The sequence below is a fragment of the Heloderma suspectum genome, chromosome 1 (genome assembly GCF_057233095.1).
Source record: "Heloderma suspectum isolate Gila_16-S chromosome 1, 16-S_ref, whole genome shotgun sequence".
NCBI lineage: Eukaryota > Metazoa > Chordata > Lepidosauria > Squamata > Helodermatidae > Heloderma > Heloderma suspectum.
Window position 1 is genome coordinate 400,702,252 of NC_139458.1, and position 26,858 is coordinate 400,729,109.

General features: G+C 47.5%; 1 protein-coding gene across 1 annotated transcript in view; it reads left to right on the plus strand.

The window, feature by feature from the left end:
• LOC146360080 (spermatogenesis-associated protein 7 homolog) overlaps positions 1-26,858 on the plus strand; it is a 74,913-nt gene that overhangs the window by 40,254 nt on the left and 7,801 nt on the right. The window contains exon 4 of the mRNA XM_084821222.1: positions 26,522-26,643. Within this exon, the coding sequence (XP_084677348.1) occupies positions 26,522-26,643 (122 nt within the window). The remainder of the gene's footprint in view (positions 1-26,521; positions 26,644-26,858) is intronic.

The following is a 26,858-nucleotide window of genomic DNA, read 5'->3' on the forward strand; positions in this document are numbered from 1 at the left end:
GAGTGCTCCTGTTTAGAGTTTCAGCCAGCCAGCCACAATCTCTTCCAGGACATTTGTCTGGTTTTACTTGCCCCTCTCCAACAGGCATTCAGCATTTTGTGGCCTCTGACCATGCTAAGTCCTCACTGGGCTGTTTTGGTACCCCCCCTCCCAACTTAGGGTTTTTCTTTTGTTGTTTTTACTGTACTTAGGGATGTACAAAAGTGACTTACCTTTCGCGGATTATGTTGATGGGGGGGAGGCAATCCATCCCTCCCCCCGGAATCCTCAAACAGCCGGCTGTGCTCCGCAGCAGCTCTGTGGAGCAGCCAGCCAGGCCCAGCCCGGCCAGGCCAGAGCCATCCACAGCCAGATTTCCGGCCACGGAGGGCTCTGGGTAAAAAAAACACACACAAACAAACAACTGCGTATGCAAATGGTGGCGGCTACGGCCGCTGCCATTTGTGTTCCTTCTTTTTGGCCATCTTAATCTACATAAATATTTACGTAGACTATGACAGCGAAAAGAAAGGGGAACGCAAATAGCGTAGCAGGCGCTATTTGCGTTCCTTTTTCATTCATTGTTTTAGCCTACGTAAATCTTTACGTAGGCTAAAATGGCGAATCAAAAGGGGACGCAAATAGCGCCCGCTACGCTATTTGCGTTCCCCTTGATTTTCGCCATCATAGTCTACGTAAATATTTACGTAGATTAAGACGGTAAAAAGAAGGAACGCAAATGGCGGCGGCAGTAGCCACCGCCATTTGCGTACGCGTTTTGTGTTTTTTTAAAACCCACCCCCAACCATGATAGGCTACGTAAAGATTTACGTAGCCTATCACGTCTTTTTTTTCTTTTCCCACACAAGCCTGGAAATGGCGGCGGCGGCAGCCAGTCAGAAGACCGCCCGCCACCACCACCGGAGCCGCCGCCAGAGTTGCTGCCAGAGCCGCCACCGCCCAGAAGATCCGCCCCAGGTCTCGTCCCGGGGGGGATCTGCGGGGGGGTGGGGGGGTGGCAGGCCGTTCCGCCACAGATTTCGGGGGCCGAATGCCAGTGCATTCGGCCTCACCAAGATCCGTGGCAGAATTCTCTGACATCCCTAACTGTACTCCTGCAGCCCAGTACTGCTGATACTTCCCTCTTGTGGATGGATGGTGCTGTTTTGGATACTTAAGGATCAGCATTTACGGATTGAGTTTGCTGTCATTATACAGGATTATATATTTTCTTGTTTTTCCCTCTTTGTTTCTTTTTGCATGCTCACATATGAAGGAACAAATCTATCTTTATGTGTGTATGTACAATTATGCATACCTAGTTGATTCTCTTCTATAGACAAGTATGAGTTATTGGCTAGCTCAGTTTTGTATATAGCACTGTTTGGAAAATCAGTATTTCTGAAAAGAAAATATTAGTCAATTAAATGAGTTCTTCTGAAAAGCGAAGTTTTTTTTAATTGAGTTATTAAATTGTTTGAGGCCCCTAAGGTTGCAGAATTTCAGAGTAAAGTTTGTATATATATTCCTGGGCATTCATACTGCAATCCTATACTTGTCTACTCAGAAGTAAGCTCCACTGAGTTCAGTGGGATTTACTTCTAGGTATGTGTATATAGGATTGTTGGGTCAGTTACTTCAGGGACAATCCCATCAAAGTTAGGGGGCAATCCTATGGCCGCTAGACAGCTGCTAGATGGCCATAGGATATGTTGTTTTCTGGGAACCAACCTCCCCCCACTTCCGCACTGCCTCTGAGGTGGCGCGGAACAGCCCCATCCTCTGTGCTCGCAAGAGGAGTGCAGAACGGCCAGAAAGGGGCATGGCTGGGGGCGTTCTGGGGCGGGGAGAGTGTAACTGCCTGTACGACACATCCTATGTGTCATACAGCAGCCTCCTTCCCCACTCTGTCCTCCCACGACTAGACAGCCGCAATTGGCTGTCTAGCCAAAAAAGCAAGGCAGGAGAAGCACAGAGGGAATGATCCCCTCCGTGCTTCTCCTGCCCCACTTTGGAGATGTGGTTGCCTCTGAGTTTGGAGGCGGCCACCTATCTAGATAGGATTGCTCACTTAAACACCTTTTAGTCCTACTAATTTCAATGCAAAAGCTTTAAGCATGCACTCAACTCTTGGATTAAATTCAAGGGGAATTCAAATGTTTAATTTTAAGTGGATCATACCCTTTATTTTTTTTTTTAAGTTTCTCCTCCATTAGATGAACAAATGAATATGAAATTGCAGCAAGAGAATTTCAACCTATGTGAATAATCTATATCAATCAATCAAGTAAACAATATTTTCCATGCAGGATTATTACTTACCATTAATCAAAGATAATTAAATTTCATAGCATTTTGGGAGAATTAACTTGTTCAGCCTTCTCCTTTCCCACCCCCACACAGCTGCTGTTGCTAGTTACCTTCTGGCAATTATGCATGTCATGGAGAGGCTGATGTGGGTGGAGATACATCGTTCTTCCTCTCTCATAGTAGCAAAGCCTGCGGTTATCCCGTGTTGCGATTTCATGAGAGATTGAGAACACATGGTACATAGTATTCACTGCCACAAGATGTGATGGCGATATGCTACCTCCAGGTTCAGAGGCAGTAAGCCACTGAATACCAGTTGCTGGGAACACATCAAAGATTGCCCTCATGTTCTGCTCTGTGGGCCTCCCAAGAGAAATGTGGCTGGTCACGGTGGGAATCTGGATTCTGGACTAGATAGGCCTCTGGTCTGATCTAGCAGGGCACTCCATATGTTCTTCTTATGTTCTTGGGTTCACCTGTGATGAAGCCTCATGTTCAATCCTTTAGTGTAGTAGTTTTCAGTCTGTGTTGTGGTGCTCCTCAGAAGCATATCAAGGATTCATCAATTAGAACAAAGGTGATGGGGGAAAATTGGCCCGAGGGCCTCATTGGCTCTGCGCAAGCATGTGGTGGGAAGCATATGGGCAGAGCCATAGACCAAAGTGGATAGGGGCATTGCCCAGAGTCGACGGGGCCACCTCCAATTGCTGGAATGCAGCCCTCTACATTAATTAATTAATTAATTAATTAATTACATTTCTAATCCCCCAATAAGTAATGTTCTCTCTGCAGATTACAACCAGTTAAAAAACTAAAATACCACAAAACACAGTTAAAATATAAAATAAGAACATAAGAAGACCCATGCTGGATCAGACCAAAGGTCCTTCTAGTCCAACATTCTGTTCTCACAGTGGTCAACCAGCTGTCTTCACAAACATGTAGGAAGAAAGCCAGGCCATGAAGCACATGGTCTTCGATGTCTATTCACTAATGCCCAGAGTATGGGAAACAAACAGAACGAACTTGAACTCTTAATACAGGAGGGAAATTATGACTTGATAGGTGTAACTGAGACTTTGTGGGATGATTCTCATGATTGGAATACAGCAACTGAAGGATATAACTTGTTCAAAAAGAACAGGAGGAACAGAAAGGGAGGTGGGGTTGCACATGTTAAAAGTACATATCTCTGCACAGAAATACAGGAGGATGAGCTTGGTAGCCCCATCGAGAGCATCTGAGTTAAAATAAATGCAGCAAAGTATAAAAGAAACATGATGGTCAGAGTCTACTACCGGCCACCCAATCAAGGAGAAGATGACAAGGATGAAACTTTTGAAAAGCAAATAGCCAGTGTTTCAAGGAAGCATGATGTAGTAGTAATGGGGGACTTCAATTTCCCTGATATTTGTTGGGAGACAAATTCTGCAAAACATGGCCCCTCCAGGAAATTCCTGACTTGTGTGTGGCGGATAACTTCCTCCTACAGAAAGTAGAGGTAGGAACTAGAAGATCAGCTATCCTTGACTTGATCCTAACCAACAGAGATGACTTAGTGGGTAAAGTAGAAGTTACGGGAACTCTGGAGGAAAGTGACCATGTTTTACTTGAGTTCATGGTTCTAAAGGAAGCAAAAGCCGAGTGTAGCCAAACATGTACCCTGGATTTTAGGAAAGCTGGTTTTAATAAACTCAGGACAATGACAAGTAAGGTCCCATGGCAAGCGACTCTAATGAGAAGAGGAGTCCAAGATGGGTGGGAGTTTTTAAAATTGGAAATTGTCAAGGCATAATTACAAACAATTCCAACAAGAAAAAACGGTGGAAGACAACAGAAGAAGCCAATGTAGCTTCGCAAAAAGCTAAGAGATGACCTGAAAACAAAAAAGTACACATATAGGAAGTGGAAAGAAGGCCAAGCAACAAAGGAAGAGTACAGGCAGGTAGCACAGAATTGCAGGGATGGCGTCAGGAAGGCAAAAGCTGAACGAGCTGAGGTTAGCGAGGGATGCTAAAAGCAACAAAAAAGCTTTCTTCAGCTACGTGCAAAGTAAAAGACAGAGGAAAGAAATGGTGGTTCAACTATTAAATAAGGATGGCAAAATTATAACAGATGACCAGGAAAAGGCAGAGGTGCTCAATTCCTACTTTGGCTCAGTCTTCTCCCGAAAGGGGGCCTATGAGCCCCCTGGCAAAGGTGAAGTACAGGCTGAAGGGGCAGGATTGCAGCTCGAGATCGATAGGTCAAGGAACACCTAATGACTTTGAATGAGTTCAAATCTCCAGGGCCAGATGAACTGCACCCTAGAGTAATAAAGGAACTAGTAGAAGAACTCTCAGAACCACTGTCTGTTCTCTTTGAGAAATCATGGAGGACAGGTGAAGTGCCAGATGACTGGAGGAGGGCTAACGTTGTCCCTATCTTCAAAAAGGGCAAAAAGGAGGAACCTGGGAACTACAGACCAGTCAGTCTGACATCAATCCCTGGGAAAATTCTGGAGCAGATGATAAAGCAATCCATCTGGAAGCACCTTGACAACAATGCCGTGATTACTCGAAGCCAACATGGATTTGTCAAAAACAAATCCTGCCAGATGAATCTGATCTCATTTTTTGATCAGGTAACCTCCCTTGTGGACTGTGGGAATGCTGTGGACATCATATACCTCGACTTCAGCAAAGCTTTTTACAAAGTGCCCCATGAGATCCTGATGAGCAAACTAGCTCAAAGTGGGCTAGATGAAACAACGATCCGGTGGATCCACAGTTGGCTACAGAATCGGACTCAAAGAGTGCTTATCAATGGGACCTTCTCAAACTGGGGAGAGGTAACGAGTGGGGTACCGCAGGGCTCAGTCCTGGGCCCAGTGCTCTTCAACATTTTTATTAATGACTTGGAGGAGGTGCAGGGAATGCTGATCAAATTTGCAGATGACACAAAATCGGGTGGGAATAGGGATGGCAGAGAATTCCGCCACGGATTTCAGTGAGGCCGAATGCACTGGCATTTGGCACCCCGAAACCCTTGGAGGAACGTCCACCCACCCCCCGCCACCCTGCGGAATCTCCCCCCGGGACAAAACTTACCTGGGGCGGATGTTCCGGTGGCGGCGGCTCCAGTGGTGGCTCTGGCGGCGGCAGCTGGTCTCTCGGCTGGCTGCTGCGGCCGCTGTAGCGGCAACCATTTGTGTCCTGCCAGGCTGCCGTGATAGGCTGCCTAAGTATTTACGTAGCCTATCACGGTAAAGGCAGCCACCACGCAAATGGCGGCCACTATGCCATTTGCGTGGCTGCCTTTACCGTGATAGGCTATGTAAATACTTATGTAGCCTATCACGGCAGCCAGGCAGGACGCAAATGGCAGCCGCTACGGTGGCTGCCATTTGCGGCCGCAGCAGCTGGCCGTGGCCGGAACTCCGGCTGTCTATGGCGCTGGCCGGTGGCTCCGTGGAGCCGCCGCGGAGCAGAGCCGGCCCAGGGAGGATTCCGGGGGGAGGGACGGAGCTCCTCCCCCCCACTGCGAATCCAAGCTGCGAAAAGGTAAGTGACTTTCGTACATCCCTAGGTGGGAAGACTAATACTTTGGAAGACAGAAACAAAATTCAAAGTGATCTTGATAGGCTGGAGTGCTGGGCAGAAAACAATAGAATGACATTTAATAGGGATAAATGCCAAGTTCTGCACCTAGGAAAAAGAAACCAAATGCACAGTTACAAGACGGGGGATACGTGGCTCAACAACACTACAAGCGAGAAGGATCTTGGAATCGTTGTAGATCACAAGCTGAATATGAGCCAACAATGTGATGTGGCTGCAAAAAAGGCAAATGCTATTTGGGGCTGCATTAATAGAAGCATAGCTTCCAAATCCCAGGAAGTACTAGTTCCCCTCTACTCAGCCCTGGTTAGACCTCATCTGGAGTACTGTGTCCAGTTCTGGGCACCACACCTTAAGAAGGATGCAGACAAGGTGGAGAGGGCTCAGAGGAGGGCAACAAAGATGATCAGGGGACTGGAAACAAAGCATTATGAAGAGAGACTGAAAGAACTGGGCACGTTTAGCCTTGAGAAGAGAAGACTGAGGGCAGATATGATAGTGCTCTTCAAGTACTTGAAAGGTTGTCACAGAGAGGAAGGCCAGGAGCTCTTCTCGATCATGCCAGAGTGCAGGACACGGAATAATGGGCTCAAGTTACAGGAAGCCAGATTCTGGCTGAACATCAGGAAAAACTTCCTGACTGTTAGAGCAATATGACAATGGAACCAATTCCCTAGGGAGGTGGTGGGTCTCCCACACTGGAGGCGTTCAAGATGAGCCTGGACAGCCATCTGTCAGGGATGCTCTGACTTGGATTCCTGCATTGAGCAGGGGATTGGATTCGATGGTCTTGTAGGTCCCTTCCAACCCGACTATCCTATGATTCTATGACCAGGAACCCACAAGCAAGATATGAGTACAACAGCACACCCCCCACACCCATGTTCCCCAGCAACTGAAGGCTCACTGCCTCTGGTACTGGAGGTAGCACATAGCCATCAAGACTAGTAGCCATTGAGAGCCTTTTCCTCCAGGAATTTGTCCAACCCCCTTTTAAAGCCATCCAAATTGGTGGCCATCACTACATTCTGAGGCAGCAAATTAGTTTGACTATGCGCTGTGTGAAGAAGGACTTCCTTGTATCTGTCCTGAATTGCCCACCAATCAGCTTCATAGAATGACCCCGGGTTCTAGTATTTTGAGAGAGGGAGAAAAATGTCTCCCTGTCCACATTCTCCACACCATGCATAATTTTGTTCACCTCTATCATGTCTCCCTTTACCCTCCTTTTTTCAAAGCTAAATAATCCCAGCTGTTGTAACCTTCTCTCATAGGGAAGATACTCCAGCCCCTTGATCATTTTCTGCACTTTTTCTAGCTCTACAATATATTTTTTTTAGGTGTGGTGACCTGAACTGTACACAGTATTCCAAGTGTGGTCACACCATAGATTTGTATGAGGGCAGTATGATATTGGCAGTTTTATTCTCAATTCCTTTTCTAATTATGCCTAACATAGAGTTTGCCTTTTTTTTACAGCAGCCACACACTCGGTTGACATCTTCATTGAGCTGTCCACCACAACCCCAAGATTTCTTTCCTGGTCGGTCACCACTAGCTCAAGTCCCATCAGGCTATACACCAAGTTGGGATTTTTTACCCCAATGTGCATCACTTTACACTTGCTTACATTGAACCTCATTTAGATGCATTTGCCATTTAGATGCCCATTCTCCCAGTTTGGAGAGATCCTTTTGGAGCTCTTCATAGTCACTCTTTGTTTTAACCACCCTAAATAATTTGGTGTCAACTGCAAACTTGGCCACTTCACTGCTCACTCCTAATTCCAGATCATTTATGAACAGGATGAAAAGCATTGGGCCTAATACAGATCCCTGCGGGACCCCACTATTTACTTCCTTCCATTGGGAGAATTTACCTTTTATTCCCACTCTCTGCTTTCTGTTCTTTAACCAGTTACTGATCCATAAGAGGACCTCTCCTCTTATTCCATGACTGCTAAGTTTGCTCAGGAGTTGTTGGTGAGGGACTCTGTCAAAAGCCTTTTGGAAGTCCATGTAAACAATACCAGATCACCCTTGTCTACATGTTTATTGACATTCTCAAATAACTCTAAAAAATTAGTGAGACAGGACTTACCTTTGTGGAAGCCGTGTTGATTCTTTTTCAGCAGGGCTTGTCCTCCTATATGCTTACTAATTTTATCTTTAATAATGCCTTCATTACATGCCAGTAAGGTAATGCTCAAGATCTTGCAAGGCAGACTCCAGCAATTCATGGAACGAGAATTGCCAAATGTACAAGCTGGGTTTAGAAAAGGCAGAGGAACTACAGACCAAATTGCCAATATCCGCTGGATAATGGAGAAAGCCAGGGAGTTTCAGAAAAACATCTATTTCTGTTTTATTCACTATTCTAAAGCCTTTGACTGTGTGGATCATAACAAATTGTGGCAAGTTCTTGGTGGGATGGAGATACCAAGTCATATTGTCTGCCTTCTGAGGAATCTGTATAACGATCAAGTAGCAACGGTAAGAACAGACCACGGAACAACGGATTGGTTTAAGATTGAGAAAGGAATACGGCAGGGTTGTATACTCTCACCCTACCTATTCAACCTGTACGCAGAACACATCATGCGACGTGCTGGGCTTGATGAATCCAAGGCTGGAGTTAAAATCGCTGGAAGAAACATGAACAATCTCCGATATGCAGATGATACCACTTTGATGGCTGAAAGCGAGGAGGAGCTGAGGAACCTTATGATGAAGCTGAAAGAAGAAAGTGCAAAAGCTGGGTTGCAGTTAAACCGCAAAAAAACCAAGATTATGGCAACCAGCTTGATTGATAACTGGCAAATAGAGGGAGAAAACGTGGAGGCAGTGACAGACTTTGTCTTTCTAGGCGCAAAGATTACTGCAGACACTGACTGCAGCCAGGAAATCAGAAGACGTTTACTTCTTGGGAGGAGAGCAATGACAAATCTTGATAAAATAGTGAAGAGCAGAGACATCACACTGACAACAAAGGTCTGCATAGTTCAAGCAATGGTATTTGGCTTAGAAATGGATATGAGCACCACACCCTAGAGTCAGACACGACTGGTTGGGGACACCTTTTATGGCTGCAAGAGCTGGACCATAAGGAAGGCTGAGTGAAGGAAGATAGATGCTTTTGAACTGTGGTGCTAGAGGAAAGTTCTGAGAGTGCCTTGGACTGCAAGAAGATCAAACCAGTCCATACTCCAGGAAATAAAGTCAGACTGTTCGCTTGAGGGAATGATATTAAAGGTAAAACTGAAGTTCTTTGGCCACAAAATGAGAAGACAGGATACCTTGCAGAAGATGCTGATGCTAGGGAAAGTGGAAGGCAAAAGGAAGGGGGGCCGACCAAGGGCAAGATGGATGATATTCTGGAGGTGACGGACTTGACCTTGGGGGAGCTGGGGGTGGTGACGGCCGACAGGAAGCTCTGGTGTGGGCTGGTCCATGAAGTCACGAAGAGTCGGAAGTGACTGACCGAATAAACAAGAATGCCTTCAACCAATTTATCCAGAACAGATGTTAAGCTACCTGGCCTGTAATTTCCTGGATCCCTTTTTGAAAATTGGTGTTATATTGGCCATCTTCTAGTCCTCTGGTATAGAGGCTGATCTTAGGGACATGTTGCATATTTTGATTAGAAGATCAGCAATTTCATATTTGAGTTATTTGAGACCCTAGGATGGATACCATCTGGGCCTGGTGATTCCTTTGCTTTCAATTTATCAATACGGTTGTGAACTTCATCTTTTGTCACCACTATCTGCCTCAGTTCCTCAGAATCCCTTCCTGAAAACATCAGTTCAGGCAGAGGTATCTGTCCTATACTTCTGCAGAGAAGATGGATGAAAAGAATTCATTCAGCTTCTCTGCAGTCTCCTTGTCCTCCTTCCGTACTCCTTTAACTCCATTATCATCTGATGGTCCAACTGTGTCCCTAGCTGGTTTTTTTGCTTCTGATCTATTTAAATAATTATTTATTGTTGGCCTTGATGTTGTTAGCGATATGGTCTTCAAAATGCTTTTTTGCATCTCTTATTGTCTGCTTGCATCTCCTTTGTGCAGGCTTGTGCTGCCTTTTGTTTTCCTCACTTGGGCAAGACTTCCATTTTCTGAAGGCAGCTCTCTTTGCTCTAATAGCTCCCTTAACACTACTCATTAACCATGTCTGTGACCTCCTGGACTTGGTGCTACCTTTCCTAACCTGTGGTATTCATTTTAGCTGGGTTTCTATTATTATGGTTTTGAGTAATCTCCAAGCATTTTGAAGGGGTTTAATCCTCTTGACTCCCCCTTTTAACTTCCTTTTCACCAGTTTACTCATGTTAGAGAAGTTTCCTCTTTTGAAGTCAAATACAGTACAAATATTTAAAAGAATAAATTACAATATAATTGTTGTTGTTGTTCAGTCGTTCAGTCGTGTCCGACTCTTCGTGACCCCATGGACCATAGCACGCCTGGCCTTCCTGTCCTGCGCTCTCTCCCGGAGCGTGCTCAAGTTCATATTCATTGCATCCGTGATGCTATCTAGCCATCTCATCCTCTGCCGTCCCCTTCTCCTTTTGCCTTCAGTCTTTCCCAGCATCAGGGTCTTTTCCCGGGAGTTTTCTCTTCGCATTAGGTGGCCAAAATATTGGACCTTCAGCTTCATTATCTGTCCTTCCAATGAGCACTCAGGGTTGATTTCCTTTAGGATGGACTGATTTGACCTCCTTGCAGTCCAGGGGACTCGTAAGAGTCTTCTCCAGCACCACAGGTCGAAAGCATCAATTCTTCGGCGCTCAGCCTTCCTTATAGTCCAGCTCTCACAGCCATACATTACTACTGGGAAAACCATAGCTTTGATTAGACGGACCTTTGTCGACAAGGTGATGTCTCTGCTTCTTACTATGCTGTCTAGGTTGGCCATAGCTTTCCTCCCCAGGAGCAAGCGTCTTTTAATTTCATGGCTACAGTCACCGTCTGCGGTGATCTTGGAGCCCAAGAAAGTAAAATCTGTCACTGCTTCCATTTCTTCCCCTTCTATATGCCAGGAAGTGATGGGGCCAGATGCCATGATCTTAGTTTTTTTAATGTTGAGTTTCAAACCAGCTTTTGCACTCCCCACTTTCACCCTCAACAAGAGGCTCTTTAGATCCTCTTCGCTTTCTGCCATTAGGGTGGTATCGTCTGCATATCGGAGGTTGTTGATAATTCTCCCAGCAATCTTAATTCTGACCTGTGATTCATCGAACCCGGCGTTTCTCATGATGTACTCTGCATATAATTTAAATAAGCAGGGCGACAATATGCAGCCTTGTCGTACTCCTTTCCCAATTTGGAACCAATCGGTTGTTCCATGTCTGGTTCTTACTGTTGCTTCTTGACCCTCGTACAGGTTTCTCAGGAGACAGGTAAGGTGGTCTGGTACTCCCATCACTTTCAGAATTTGCCACAGTTTGTTGTGATCCACACAATCAAAGGCTTTAGCGTAGTCAATGAAGCAGAAATAGACGTTTTTCTGGAATTCTCTTGCTTTCTCCATGATGAAGCGAATGTTGGCGATTTGATCTCTAGTTCCTCTGCCTCTTCTAAACCCAGCTTGTACTTCCGGTAGTTCTCGGTTCGCATACTGCTGAAGCCTAGCTTGTAGGATTTTGAGCATCACCTTGCTGGCATGTGAAATGAGCGCAATTGTGCGGTAGTTTGAACACTCTTTGGCGTTGCCCTTCTTTGGAATTGGAATGTAAACTGACCTTTTCCAGTCTTGTGGCCACTGTTGAGTGTTCCAGATTTGTTGACATATTGAATGCAGCACTTTAACAGCATCATCTTTTAGGATTTTAAATAGCTCGGCTGGAATACTGTCATCTCCGCTAGCTTTGTTGTTACTAATGCTTCCTAAGGCCCACTTGACTTCACTCTCTAGGATGTCCGGCTCAAGTTCAGTGACCGCACTATCATAGCTATCAGGGACATTCAGATCTTTCCTGTATAGTTCTTCTGTGTATTCTTGCCACCTCTTCTTAATCTCATCTGCTTCTGTTAGGTCCCTGCCTTCTTTGTCCTTTATCATGCCCGTCTTTGCACAAAACATTCCCTTGAGATCTCCAATTTTCTTGAAGAGATCTCTAGTCTTTCCCATTCTGTTGTTTTCCTCGATTTCTTTGCATTGTTCATTTAAGAAGGCCTTCTTGTCTCTCCTTGCTATTCTCTGGAACTCTGCGTTCAGTTGGGTATATCTTCCCCTTTCTCCCTTGCTTTCGCTTCCCTTCTTTCCTCAGCTACTTGTAAAGCCTCCTCAGACAGCCACTTTGCTTTCTTGCATTCCTTTTTCTTTGGGATGGATTTCGTTGCTGCCTCCTGAACAATGTTACGGATCTCCGTCCATAGTTCCTCAGGCACTCTGTCTATCAGGTCTAATCCCTGAAATCTATTCCTCACCTCCACTGTATATTCATAAGGGATATGATTTAGGTCATACCTGAACGGTTTAGTGGTTTTTCCGACGTTCTTCAATTTAAGCTGAAATTTTGCAAGAAGCAGCTCATGATCTGAGCCACAGTCAGCTCCAGGTCTTGTTTTTACTGACTGTATGGAGCTTCTCCATCTTTGGCTGCAAAGGACATAATCAATCTGATTTCAATATTGACCATCTGGTGACGTCCATGTGTAGAGTCGCCTCTTGTGCTGTTGGAAAAGAGTGTTTGCTATGATCAGCATGTTCTCTTGGCAAAACTCTATTAGCTTTTGTCCTGCTTCATTTTGTACACCAAGGCCATGCCTGCCTGTTATCCCGGTGATTTCTTGATTTCCTACTTTAGCATTCCAATCCCCTATGATGAAGAGGACATCTTTTTTTGGTGTTAGTTCTAGAAGGTGTTGTAGGTCTTCATAGAACCGATCAACCTCAGCTTCTTCGGCCTCAGTGGTTGGGGCATAGACTTGAATTACTGTGATGTTGAATGGTTTGCCTTGGATTCGTACTGAGATCATTCTATCATTTTTAAGATTGTACCCCAGTACTGCTTTTCCCACCCTTTTGTTGACTAGGAGTGCTACTCCATTTCTTCTAAGGGATTCTTGCCCACAATAGTAGATATGATGGTCACCTGAATTAAATTCACCCATGCCTGTCCATTTTAGTTCGCTGATTCCCAAGATGTCGATGTTCAATCTTGCCATCTCATGTTTGACCACCTCCAGCTGACCTTGATTCATTGATCTGACATTCCAGGTTCCTAAACAATATTGTTCTTTACAGCATCGGATTTTCTTTTCACCACCAGACACATCCACAGCTGAGTGTCCTTTCGGGTTTGGCCCAGCCGCTTCACCCTTTCTGGCGCTACTTGGAAATACCCTCTGCTCTTCCCCAGTAGCATATTGGACACCTTCCGACCTGAGGGGCTCATCTTCCGGCGTCATATCTTTTAGCCTTGTGATACGTTCCATGGGGTTTTCTTGGCAAGAATACTGGAGTGGGTTGCCATTTCCTTCTCCAGTGGACCACATTTTGTCAGAACTCTCTGCCATGACCTGTCCGTCTTGGGTGGCCCTGCACGGCATAGCTTATGGCTTCACTGAGTTACGCAAGCCCCTTCGCCACAACAAGGCAGTGATCCATGAAGGGGTACAATATAATGCAAAATAATAAACAGCACAGGAGTCAATAAAACAGCCATAATAACCCAGAATTAGCTCTCTAAAATGCCTGGGGGGAAAAAAAAGCTCTTTGCCTGTTGCAGAAAAGATAACAATGTAGGTGCTAGGTGAACTTCTTTGGGGACTTTATTCCATAAGTGGAGTGCCACCACTGAGAAGGCCCTCTTCTCTCTTGTAGCCACCTGCCTAGCTTAGTTTGGCTGAGGCACTTGGAGGAGGGCCTCTGAAGATGACCTAAGGGTCTGAGCAGGTACATGCAGGAGGAGAGGTGCTGTTAGATACTCTGGTACCAAGCCAGAGTTTAGAGCTTTACAGGTCAACACCAGCACTTTGAACTGGCTCAGAGATAGACTGTAAGCCAGTGCAACTGACAAAGACCTGGCATCACATGGTTGAATCTCCATGATTGGGTGAAAACACACATATATTCATAATACATTCACATCCCAGTCACAGCCACATTCCGTTTTTAACACTTCCTTGTCACCCTCTCACCACTGAAGCCAATACCCTATTCCTCCTTTCCAACTTCGTTACCTCTCCTACTCTTAATGCACACTATACTTTTGTGGATGATTTCCCCCACCCCGCCCCGCCCCGCCCCGCTCCCCTGACCCATACTTTCCATGGATAGATTTGATCATGGGATTTAAAAATTATACCAAACTGTATTTAAAGACTTTCACATTCTAACAATTTTAGTATTTTGTTGTTTGGGCATGGGGCTGCTTGGCAGAGGTTTTTTTTTTTTAATCTAGTGCTAAGGCTTTGGGCAGATTAAGGGGAAAAGCTAGAGCTATCAAGACCAGCTGAAATAAATTTGTCCCCAAGGTTAAGTCATCAAAATTACAAGCATGTACAGCTGAGTGGTTGTAATATGCACCTAATGGAAGCAGCATGTTGTTGACACAGTACTAAATACTACTCAGATAGCAAAAGGATTATACGACCAATTGGGAAAATCAATCATTCCGTAGCAAGCTTTTGTTCCATAGCCATTTTTCACAATTTAATAACTTGGCTGTTTTTCCTGTATTGCGAGAGCTCCTGGTGAAACTGAGCCCTTTCGTTCTTAGAGAGTTGTAACAGTACTGAAAATTGTGCTGCATTTTAATTTCTGTAAGAACCACTTACTGTAAGGAAATAGCTCTTCTGAACAGCTAACCAATTTATAATTTTATATGCATATGCCATAGCACTATGTGGCATTCCTAAGATGAACTGGATAAGCTAGGAGCCTGTTTTTTGTTTTTTTCCGGGCCTGCCACTGACAAATTGTGTGATATTTTGCAAGTCACTTCATCTCACTCTGAGGCCAGCCCGGCCCAAGACATTTTGCTACCTGCAAAAGCTGACCACACTGGCAGTTGAACCTTGCTTCAACAGTGGCAATAGGAAAGCATCCTCTGATGTGGCTGAGGGCAGCAGGCTAATTTAGGGGGTTCAGAGGAAGCCGTGTGGCAGACGCAGCTCCATTCACTGACACCTTGCTTCCATTTCCCACCCTGCAGCATCTGCCACCAGAGGCAGTTGGCTCACTCTACCTAGTGGTAGGGCTGGCCCTGTGTCTCTATTTCATAGAGCTCTCTTGCCTGCTTATAAAGTTATGTATTTGAGGCTGATAATGTTGCCTCTTGGCTGTCAGCTGGTGAGGCTGTAAACAAGAACTGTCATCCCTACTGCAGCGTCATGGCATCATTATGTACATGGGGCTAGAATTTCAGTGATATAAAGGCAGAAACATGATCCCATCCGACTCCAAATGGAGAATAAAAAATGAACATAATGCTGAGACAAGTTGTCCTTCCTGGCTCTGCAGTACTAATGTCAACTGTGGAGTAATACCTGTTACTTTAAACAAACAATCAATCAAACTATCTGGGAAGCTTAGTAAAAGTACGAGGTATAAGTAATAGGTATATTTGTAGGTAAGGATATCTTATCACTAATCAGATAACTCACACAGATCTAATTGTCTGAAACTGCCTTATGCTATGATTCAAGAGCTGTATGCAGAAACATCAGTCAGTTTATCGGACCATGATGGCCCAGTATTAGTGTCTGATAGCAGTGATGCCCAGTATTATTTTATTTTTTTATTCATTACATTTTTATCATGTCCAATAACTGAGGCTCCCTGGGCAGTTCACAATTAAAACCATAAAATACGACTTGACAAGACATAATATAAAACTTTTACAAGTTCAAAAGTATCATGTAAAACCAGAGTAAAACCCAGCAGCAGTTACAGCTCAGGGAAAGCCTGTGTGAAAAGGTGTGTTTTCAGGAAGGGTTTCAAAGACGTCATATTTTGTACCTCTCAGACTGCATGAGGGAGGGCTTTCCAGAGGGTATGTGCAAGGACTGCCAAGGAGTACCCAGTATTATGGCAAGGAGACCTGGTTGCAGACCCTGACGCACTCCTGCTACCCCTCTCTATACCCCGGGAACAGCACCTGAACGTACATGTTTCAAATGAAGGTGAGAATGGAAGAACAGATGATATAGGCCCCTTATGCTCTCCTAGCAAAATGCATGTCATCATGACTGGCTGTGCGAATGGAGGGAGGTGTTTTACACTGCAATGACCCACGGTGGGTGCAACCCCCTGCACAATCCTTGCAGGTGGGGAGAGTAGGTTTTGCTTTTATCACAACTGTGACACCAAGTGCCGCTGTTTACTTTTCATTCATTCATTTTTTATATTTCTATCCTGCCCCATAGCTGAAGCTCTCTGAACAGTTTGCAAAAATTAAAAAGCATTAAAATACATTATGCACAGGGCAAAACTATTTACATAAAAACATATAAACAGCTAGCCCCCACCGAGACAACACATAGTTCAAAACCATTTTTAAACAATCGACCACAGACAATCCAGGGCCTGATTTTCCTTACATGAGTGGATGACAACAACTGTTCATTTCTCTGGAATAAAGTAGCAGGAATGAGAGTACTGGGTATGATGGCAAAACCTTTCTGTACCCTGGTGACTCTCATGGATTCCAGAGATTCAGAAATCACTTTGCTCCTATTTTTATAGCCCCACCCTGGGTTGTTGCTTTCTTGGTCACGCTAGGCTGTGACAGAAAGTTGGGAGGGTGTCACAGAACATTGGGAATTAGCTTTTAAAACCCTCTTGGCCATTCATCCACCCAGTGGAGGCTGGTGGCTCTGATGTCAGTGGGGCTGAGAATCTACTCTGGGCTTCAGTCAGAACCAGTCAGAACTCTAAAGGAGCTATGCAAGGTGCTGAACCCTATCCCCAAAATAGGTCTAGCACCTTGGATAGCTCCTTTAGAGTTCTGACTGGTTCTGACTGAAGCCCAGAGTAGATTCTCAGCCCCACTGATATCAGAGCCACCAGCCACCACTGCATCCACCTAAAACAGTGTCATATTCCTATGCCATTGTCCACAAGTAGCTCAATAAAACAGGGCAGAGAAGGGTGTGTCTGCCTCTCTTGAAAAGTATACGTTACCATTTTAGCTACCACAGCACAAACCAGTGTTGATGTTGACCCACAGGAACAGGCTGGTAACTGCCTCAATAGACTGAGTGTCAAGTTTTGTTTCTGTAGTTTCATTGCACAAAGTAAATTGGTTTATCACATTGTTTGTCCGGAGTTCGGCAAAATGGTTACAGGCTGCTCCAGATACATTCCCAAAGAAGTAATGGTAACTGAGAAGACAGCTGTCACTTCCACCCATGCTGTCAGGGTGGAAACTGAGCCCATAGAGCCCCAGAGCAGTTCTGATTCTGAGGAGGAACAGCAATCCGTGGGAGAGGAGCTCGCTCATCTCTCACAAGCACAGCAGCTGGCAAAGATTCCTCCTGCCAGCATGCCTGGGATAGATAGTGACCCTGGCAGCGAGAGAGCGCTGCAGGGGGGCTTGCTGGACGCTCGGTGCAGACGCAGGGAGGGGCGACAGATGGAGGGTGCCGAAAGGAGGCACTCCGCTCATTTGGCGCTCAAACAACGGTTGCGTCCTGAGGACCCAAGGGAAAGAGGGAGGATCTCTCCCTAGCCCATAAGTTCAGGGTCTTCCCATGGTTCCCCTTCAAACAGGGACCAACTGCCTTACCTGGAGCTTAGGCTACTCAGCTATCTTTCCCCAGTGCTGTTCCTTGCTTAGTCGCTAGTGATTAGTATCTGAAAGAGTCATAAAGTAATAAACGAATAAAGCCTTGGGAAGAATCCTCATCCTCTGTGTCCTGAGTTGGCTATTGCAAGGGACTGCAAGATGCAGCTAGGGCACTCCTGACAGCTTGGTCCCCGTTCCTCTTTTCTCTCTCTCTCTCTCTCTCTCTCTCTCTGCTCCTACTGCCTCTGGAGGCTGCCATGGACTCGGCGGTGCAAGCTCTCGCACAAGAGAACCAGGCTCTTCGTGATCAAGTGGCTCAACTAACGACTGCCATACAGAGTCTGCAACCTGCGGTTCAACCCCCACCACCTTCGATTCCCCCCTGCCACAAGTGCCTGGTGGCTCTGCCAGATATGTTTTCTGGTGAGAAAGGACTTTTTCAGATTTTCTGTGCCCAATCAGAGCTGTACATGCGCCAAGACCTGAGGATTTCCTGACAGAACAGGTTCGTGTGGGCTTCATCATTAACCTACTTTCAGGTGTGGCACCTAGATGGGCTTCGGGACTTCTTATCGCTAATGACCCCCTGCTTGGGGACTATCAAGGTTTCATGACAGCGATGGCCAGATGTTTTGGTGACCCCCTGCACATGCAGACGGCTTCTCAGGAGATTCGCCGCCTCAGGCAGGGCAAGGACTCAGTTTCCAGCTACGCAACAACTTTTTGCTTGCTGATGCAGGATTGACAGTGGAATGATGCCGCGCTGGTGGCTCAGTTTTTGGTAGGGATGTCAGAGAATTCCGCCACGGATCTCAGGGAGGCTGAATGCCAGCGCATTCGGCCCCCTGAAATTGGTGGTGGAACGGCCTGCCACACACCCCCGCCACCCCCCAGGACGGGACTTACCTTGGGCGGATCTTCCTGGCAGCGGCGGCTCCAGCAGCAGCTCCGGCAGTGGTTCGGCTCCGGCAGCTGCGGCGGCCGGTCTTCCAACCGGCTGCCGCTGCTGCCATTTCCAGTTAAAAAAATGAAAAAACAAAAAAAGTGATAGGCTACGTAAAGATTTACGTAGCCTATCACAGCTAGATGTTTTAAAAACACCGTGATAGGCTACGTAAATGTTCACGTAGCCTATCACAGCTGATTTAAAAGAAAAAACAAACAAACACACGCGTACGCAAATGGCGGCGCCCATGGGCGCCGCCATTTGCGTTCCTTATTTTGGCACGTCTTAGTCTACGTAAACATTTACGTAGACTAAGACGGCGAAAATAAGGGGAATGCAAATAGTGTAGACGCTATGCTATTTGCGTTCCCCTTATTTTTGCCGTCTTAGTCTACGTAAATGTTCACGTAGACTAAGACATGCCAAAATAAGGAACGCAAATGGCAGCGCCCATGGGCGCCGCCATTTGCGTACGCGCATTTTTTTCCCTTTTAAATCAGCCATGATAGGCTACGTAAACATTTACGTAGCCTATCACGGCTGACTGCAGGGACGCAAACGACGGCGGCTACTGAATCCCTGCGGAGCGAAGCCGGCTGGGCAGGATTCGGGGGGGAGGGACGGAGCACCTCCCCCCCGGCCAGAATTTCGGGGGGAGGGACGGAGCGCATCCCCACCACCACGAATGTCACCCTTTGAAAAGGTAAGTGACTTTCGTACATCCTAGTTTTTGGATGGTTTGAACGACGAGATCTTGGATGACTTGGCATGCACGCCTAGCCCGCCTACTTTGGAGGACCTCATCCAGACCTGCCTCCAGATAGATAGTCAGCTGGAGGGGTGCCGGCAGACCCGGCGGGGCGCCAGGGGCTGAGATTTCCCTCCTTCCATTCCCCACGTTTCCTGCCCCCTCCCCCAACCCCTGCCCCTGCGGTCAGGGCGGAGGAGACCCCGATGCAGCTGGGAGCCCTGCTGCCACCGGAGGAACTAGAGCGGTGGCACGTGGCGCACCGATGCTTTCAGTGTGGAAAGCTAGGACATTTCACCAAAACCTGCCACGCCAGACCTGCAGCCCCACTGCCTCTCCCTCCTCTCCTTCCTCCTCCCCTCCTCCTCATTCCCAGGCCTGACTAGGCTGCCCCCCAAGCCTGTTGGGGGTCTCCAGTGTGGGGGTTGGTTCCCCACCAGGTGGGTGCCTTCCACAACCCCCCCACACCCTCCCATCTGCTATTGCATGTTCACCTCTGCTCCTCCCAGTGGGGTGGGGTGGAGGCCCTAGCTTAGTGGACTCTGGGGCTATGACCAGTTTCATGGATGAAACGTTCGCTCACTTCCACAAGATTCCTACCCTGCCTCTTCCTGCCCCCTTGGCAGTGGAGACCATTGATGGGCGTCCTCTTTCTTCGGGTGCGGTGACCCGGATTACGGCTCTGCTCACTCTGCGCACCCAGTCCCATGTTGAGCAGATTCAGTTTCACTTGGCTGAGGTTCCCCAATACCCAATCGTGCTGGGTGTTTCCTGGCTGTCTAAGCATAATCCTCAGATTTCTTGGGAGCTTCAGCAAGTGGAGTTTGCGTCTCCTTACTGCCGGGAGCATTGCCTCCTGACTGAGGTGCCAGTCCCAGCCCAGGCCTTAACCCTTTCCTCCCCCTCCTCATCTGCTTCTAGCAGTTCTTCAGCCACCGTGATCCTCCCAGAGAAGTATGAGGCTTTTCGGGATGTTTTCGACAAGAAGGAGGCTGACCAGCTCCCCCCTCACCGCCTTTTTGACTGTGCCATTAACCTCATTCCTGGGGCGACCATCCCCACCAGCCAGCTGTTTTCGATGTCGGAGCCAGAACGTCGAGCTCTGCGGGAGTTTTTGGACACAAACCTCAGACGTGGTTTCATTTGCCCCTCCTCCTCCCCCGCCTGCACCCCTACCATGTTTGTGCGCAAAAAATTGGGAGAACTCTGCCCGGTGCACGACTTCAGAGCATTGAATTCAGTCTTGATCCCCGACAAGTACCCCCTCCCCGTCATACGGGAGATGCTGGAGCACCTGGGGCGAGCCAAGATTTTCACAAAGTTGGACCTGCGTGGCACCTACAATCTGATTTGCACCCAGGAGGGGGATGAGCGGAAGACCTGTTTCGGCACCCAGTATGGAGCGTATGAATACTAGTGATGGCGTTTGGGCTCGCCTGCAACCCCCACAAGTTTTCGCGTTTTATGAATGCCATCTTCTGGGACTATTTGGACACTTTCCTCATTATGTATCTCGATGATTTACTTATATTTTCTGAGGACTCCCACGCCCATCAGCACCATGTCTCCGCCGTCCTCCAGCGCCTCCACGAGCACCATCTTTATGCCAAACTGGAGAAATGTGCGTTTGACCTAACCTCTTTGGACTATCTCGGCTACATTATCTCAGCTGATGGTATCAGGATGGATCCTGCAAAGGTCCAGGCTGTCCTCTCCTGGCAGGCTCCATCCACCAAGAAGCACTTGCAACGTTTTCTGGGGTTTGCTAATTTTTACAGAAAGTTCCTGCCTAGCTTTGCTCAGCTGACATCTCCTCTCACAGACCTCCTTAAGGGCAGGAAATCTCCTTTTCATTGGACAGCATCTGCCCAACAGGCTTTCAAGGAACTAAAGAAGCTTTTTAGTTCTGAGCCGATCCCGTTACATCCCGACCCGAGGAAGCCTTTTGTAGTGCAAACTGATGCCTCTGACTTTGCTGTGGGGTCAGTGCTTTTTCAGCCAGATTGGGCGGGCGGCGTGTTACAACCCTCCGCCTACCACTCCAGGAAGGTGAACATGTCTGAGAGGAATTATACCATCTGGGAGAAGGAACTGTTGGCCATCAAGTCCGCTTTGGAGACCTGGTGTCATTTGCTGGAGGGGGCACAGCACGCAGTCAAAGTTAGAACCGACCATCGCAACCTGGAACATCGTCAGACAGCCCGTGCCTTAAACCAGCGGCAGATTAGGTGGTCGCTTTTTTCCCCCCAGTTCCACCTTAAGATTTGCCATGTGAAGGCCTCTGACAACCTACAAGCAGATGCTCTTTCTTGTAAGCCAGACCTCCAGCCAGGGGGTGAGGGAAATCCCCCCCCCTCTGATTCTTCCCCCCCCCCAGAGCCTGGTGGCAGCTGCGGTACCTCACTCTTGGGAGGAGCTCCTTCACTCTGCACAGGCTCAGGATGCTTTTGTTCGCACAAAAGTGGAGGAATTGGGGCTAGCCTCTGACCCCCCCACTCTACCCCCTTCTCTTTGCGAGGTGGCCTGCTTTACCATTCTGGTTGGGTCTATGTGCCTTCTAGACCCCTCCGTGAGAAGGTCCTTCATCAGTGCCATGACTCCCCCACCGCTGAGCATTTTGGCTTCGCCAAGACCCTGCACGGAGTGACGCAGGATTTTTGGTGGCCTCGTGTGTGTCGGGACGTCAAGACCTATGTCGCCTCCTGCCCAACCTGCCAGTGGGCGAAGGCCCCCTCAGGCAAGCCCACCGGCTTGCTTCACCCCCTGCCTACCCCCTCAGGACCTTGGAAACTGCTCTCCCTTGACTTCATCACTGACTTGCCTCCCTCACACTGTAGCAGAAATCAGAGTCAGAGAGACCACGGAGTAAAGAAAAATGAGTATTCTTTATTTAACGCGCGGGCTTAAGGCTGGAATCTTTTCCAAAGAGCCAAAAGCCCCGAGGCATAGCCACACATTACTTTTATAGAGATGATGACACACAAGCGACCCTTTCTCCCACCCCCTCTCCTGTGGTTTTACAGTTGGTACAGTTGTTTATAGTACAGAAAATGGGCCATAGGACATTCTATCTTGAGAACAAGGATACAGTCTTGCAGTAAGCAAAAAGGCAAAATCATGACTGTGTTGTGCAATTCGGCTTGCTGACAGGGGAAATCTCTACATTGCTGTTCCTGCCAAACTATGCTAGCTCAGCAAGAACATGAGACCACTTAGTCTGACCCCTGACATGGCTGCTACAACACGGTAAGACCACCATTCTGGTGGTGGTGGATTTGTTTTCTAAGATGGCCCATTTCATCCCCTGCTCTGGGTTGCCCACAGCCAGGGAGACAGCGGAGCTTTTTTTGGCGCATGTTTTCCGGCTCCATGGATGGCCCAAGTGTCTCATTTCGGATAGGGGGGCCCAATTCACTGCCCATTTCTGGAGGGAGCTACTTGGGCTTCTCCATGTGATGCTTCGTCTTTCCTCCACCCACCATCCACAGACCGACGGTCAGACTGAGTGCACCAATGTGACTCTGGAGCAATATTTGCACTGTTATGTCAATTACGAGCAAGATGACTGGTTTTCCTTGCTGCCTCTCACAGAATTTGCTTATAACAATGCCTGCCATGTTTCCACCCGCCAAACTCCATTTTTTGCCAATTTTGGTTACCACCCCAAGGCTTTCCCAACCGCCCTAGCTCCCTCTTTGGTGCCGGCGGCCCATGAGTGTTTAGAGGAGTTGCAAGCGGTACACCACCTCTTACGGGACTCCCTCGAGCAAGCCAAGACAGCCTACAAGGCCTCTGCAGACCAGCGGCGCCAGCCAGGTCCGTCTCTGCAACTGGGGGACTGGGTTTGGTTGTCCACCCAATACCTCCCCTCTCACTCGCCCGCAAAGAGGCTTGCACCTCGCTGCATTGGGCCTTTCCAGATTACGGCCCAGATTAACCCTGTTGCTTTTCACCTGGCTCTCCCCCCCTCCATGAAGATCCATCCTGTTTTTCATCAGTCCTTGCTGTCCCCCCTGGTTTCTGGCGACCTTCATTGTTCAGTCAGTTCCCCCCCACCGCCAGTGCTGGTGGAGGGGGAGAAGGAGTTTGAGGTCACGGAGATTCTGGACTCTCGCCTTTCTCATGGCCGCCTGCAATATCTGGTGGACTGGAAGGGGTACGGGCCAGATGAGCGATCCTGGCAACGCACAGAAAATGTGCATGCTCCATTGCTGCTGAGGCGCTTCCACCAGCTGTACCCCCACAAACCCGGAACCCCAGGGGAGGAGCACGAGGGGGGGCCTCATGGGAGCGGGGATGATGTCAGGGTGGAAACTGAGCCCATAGAGCCCCAGAGCAGTTCTGATTCTGAGGAGGAACAGCAATCCGTGGGAGAGGAGCTCGCTCCTCTCTCACAAGCACAGCAGCTGGCAGAGATTCCTCCTGCCAGCATTCCTGGGATAGACAGTGATCCTGGCAGTGAGAGAGCGCTGGAGGGGGGCTTGCTGGATGCTCGGCGCAGATGCAGGGAGCATCGACAGATGGAGGGCGCTGAAAGGAGGCGTTCCACTCATTTGGCGCTCAAACAACGGTTGCGTCCCGAGAACCCAAGGGAAAGAGGGAGGATCTCTCCATAGCCCATAGGTTCAGGGTCCTCCCATGGTATCCCCTTCAAACGGGGACCAGCTGCCTTACCTGGAGCTTAGGCTACTCTGCTATCTTACCCCAGTGCTGTTCCTTGCTTAGTCACTAGTGATTAGTATATGAAAGAGTCATTAAGTAATAAAGGAATAAAGCCTTGGAAAGAATCCTCGTCGTCTGTGTCCTGAGTTGGCTATTGGAAGGGACTGCAAGACGCAGCTAGCGCGCTCCTGACACATGCCAACAGGTATAAGGAAAATAGGATGATGATGATGAGCAATCAAACCCATTAAGTCAGTGTTGCCAGACACGACTTCTCATGATGTGTGTGGATGCCAGATATTAACATGCACCACTGATTACCATGACCAGAACAAAAGGCGAATGAAAATAATGCTAAAAGCAAGAGTTTTGTGGGGGGGTGGGGGGGAGTGTGGATACCTTCTGGAAACAACTGCTTTTTCCTGGCTTCTTCCAGATAGCATTTCTCCTTGAAACTTTTAACAGAAAAAACACTTCAAGTCATCTTTCAAATAATATAGGATGCTGCTCTTTCCAAGGTTCCTTGCTTAGACTTGAGGTTGGCAAGTACTGGATTTTAGAATAGTCCTTTTGGGGGTGACCTCCAACTATGCATCTCAAAGTGAAGGCACCAGCATATTCTTCAAAAAGCTCTGCGGAGATATGGTTAGAAGGCACACCGAGACCAATTATCTTCAAACTTTTTTGACCCATCTTTAACGCAACCGATATCATGGGATCCACTTTTAATTTTTTACCATATGTTGTGTGTGTGTGTGTGTGTGTGTCTGTATTCATTTCTCCTACTCCTTTTTTCCTTTTCTTAAAAACACTTTTAAATGGTGGTGGTACACTGTTGGAACTCACCTTAGGTGACATCATAACCCACCTGTTCACAATCCACAAACCAACAATCGAGAAGACCCACTGTGACCTTTTTGCATCGCACTTTCAGGACAAAATTGCTCATCTCCAAAGCAAACTTGAAGCTGTTGTTAGTGCAGTTCCAATTGAGGTGTCTCACACCACCATCTGCCTGATTTTGTGGGATCAGTTTCAGTTGCTGCAGCCTGATGACGTAGACAAGGTGCTTGCAGCAATGTGACCAACCATGTGGCCTCTCAATCCTTGCCCCTCCTGGCTAATTAAAGCTAGCTGAGGGGGTATGACTGGGTGGATCCAGGGTGTGGTGAAAGCTTCTCTGCAGGAAGGGGTGGTTTCTGCTGTCCTTCAAGAGGCAGTAGTGCGTCCACTCTTGAAGAAGCCCACTCTGGACCCAATGGTTTTAGACAACTACCACCAAGTTGCAAATACCCCTTTCTTAGGGAAGGTACTGGAGAGGGTCATGGTGGAACAACTGCAGGGACTCTTGGAGAATACTGATTATCTAGACCCATTCCAGTCTGGGACTGAATCAGCCTTGGTCGCCTGACCTTTATCGAGAGAGGGACAGGGGAAGTGCAACCCTGCTAATTCTGCTTGATCTCTCACCAGCTTTTGATACCATTGACCATGGTATCCTCTGGGATCGACCTTGTGAGATGGGCATCGGAGGCACTGTGTTACAGTGGTTCTGGTCTTACCTGTGGAGTTGATTTCAGAAAGTAACATTGGGTGACCACTCCTTTGCCCCTTGGCAATTGAGGTATGGGGTTTCTCAGGATACCATCCTGTCCCCAATGTTATTTAACATCTATATGAAGCCACTGGGAGTGGTCATTAAGGGTCTTGGAGCCAAGTACCATCAGTATGCTGATGACACACAGCTCTCTCTCCCTGTAACATCTGAATCAGGTGAGGCTGTGCAAGTTCTGGATCAGTGCCTAGATGCAGTAATGGATGAGGGCCAATAAACTGAAACTGAATCCTGGCAAGATGGAAGCCCTTTGGGTGAGTGATTCCTGAGTCTGGGTGTTAGGTTCATTGCCTGTTTCAGATGGGGTTGCACTCCCTCTGAAAGATCAGGTCCTTCGTTTGGGGGTAGTTTTAGATCCATCACTGTTGCTGGATGCCCAAGTGCCTTTTACCAGCTTCGGCTGGTTCGCCAGCTACGAAGCTTGGCCACCATGGTCCAGATGCTAGTAACCTCAAGACTGGATTACTACAAAGCACTCTATGTGGGGCTGCCTTTGAGGCTGGTCTGGAAGCTGGAGCTAATGCAGAATGCAGGAGCTTGGCTGGTATCAGAAGCTGCCCGTTTTCAGCATGCAATGCCTTTGCTGAGGGCACTGCACTCGCTGCCTATTCACTGCTGGGCCACTTTTAAGGTTTTGGTACTAGTGTACAAAGCCCTAAGGAACTTGGGGCTAGGATACCTTCACATGTCTCCTTCACATGTTTCCCATAAAAATATAATTCATTTATAATATCTTATTGAGACTTGGCAAGTGTATAAAAGAAAACGTATTTGTGGGAAAGGATATAGGTAGCTACATTCCAGGCTCCTTTATTCAGCATCTCTCTTCCAAACTATTTTAATGTTTTTTATTCCACACTAAATATGCTGAAAAGCCACTTAACTGGCCATTACTCTTTCTAATAAATCCTTCATATTTCCCTATATACAGACAGGGATCAGCAGAAAAGAGAGAGGCTTATCAAAGCAGCTGAGAAATTCAAGAAAGAAGTGGTGTGGATCCGTTCTGCACCCCCATGTCATTCCAGAAGTGTTTCCACTGTGAACTGTAAAGTAAGTGGGTATATTTGCTGTACAATCTGTATGCAACCAGCTTTTGAGGGCAATGGAACATGAGTTAGTTCTCTTCCCAAGGGACTGTTTTCCAGGCCTGTTCAACCTGTGGCTGATACTTTTGTTTTTATTAAGAATGCTGAACATCTCTGCTTTCGGGGGTGGAGGGAGGGGGTGTTCCTCAGAAGAAAAGGAAGCCTCAAGCTTTCTGGGTT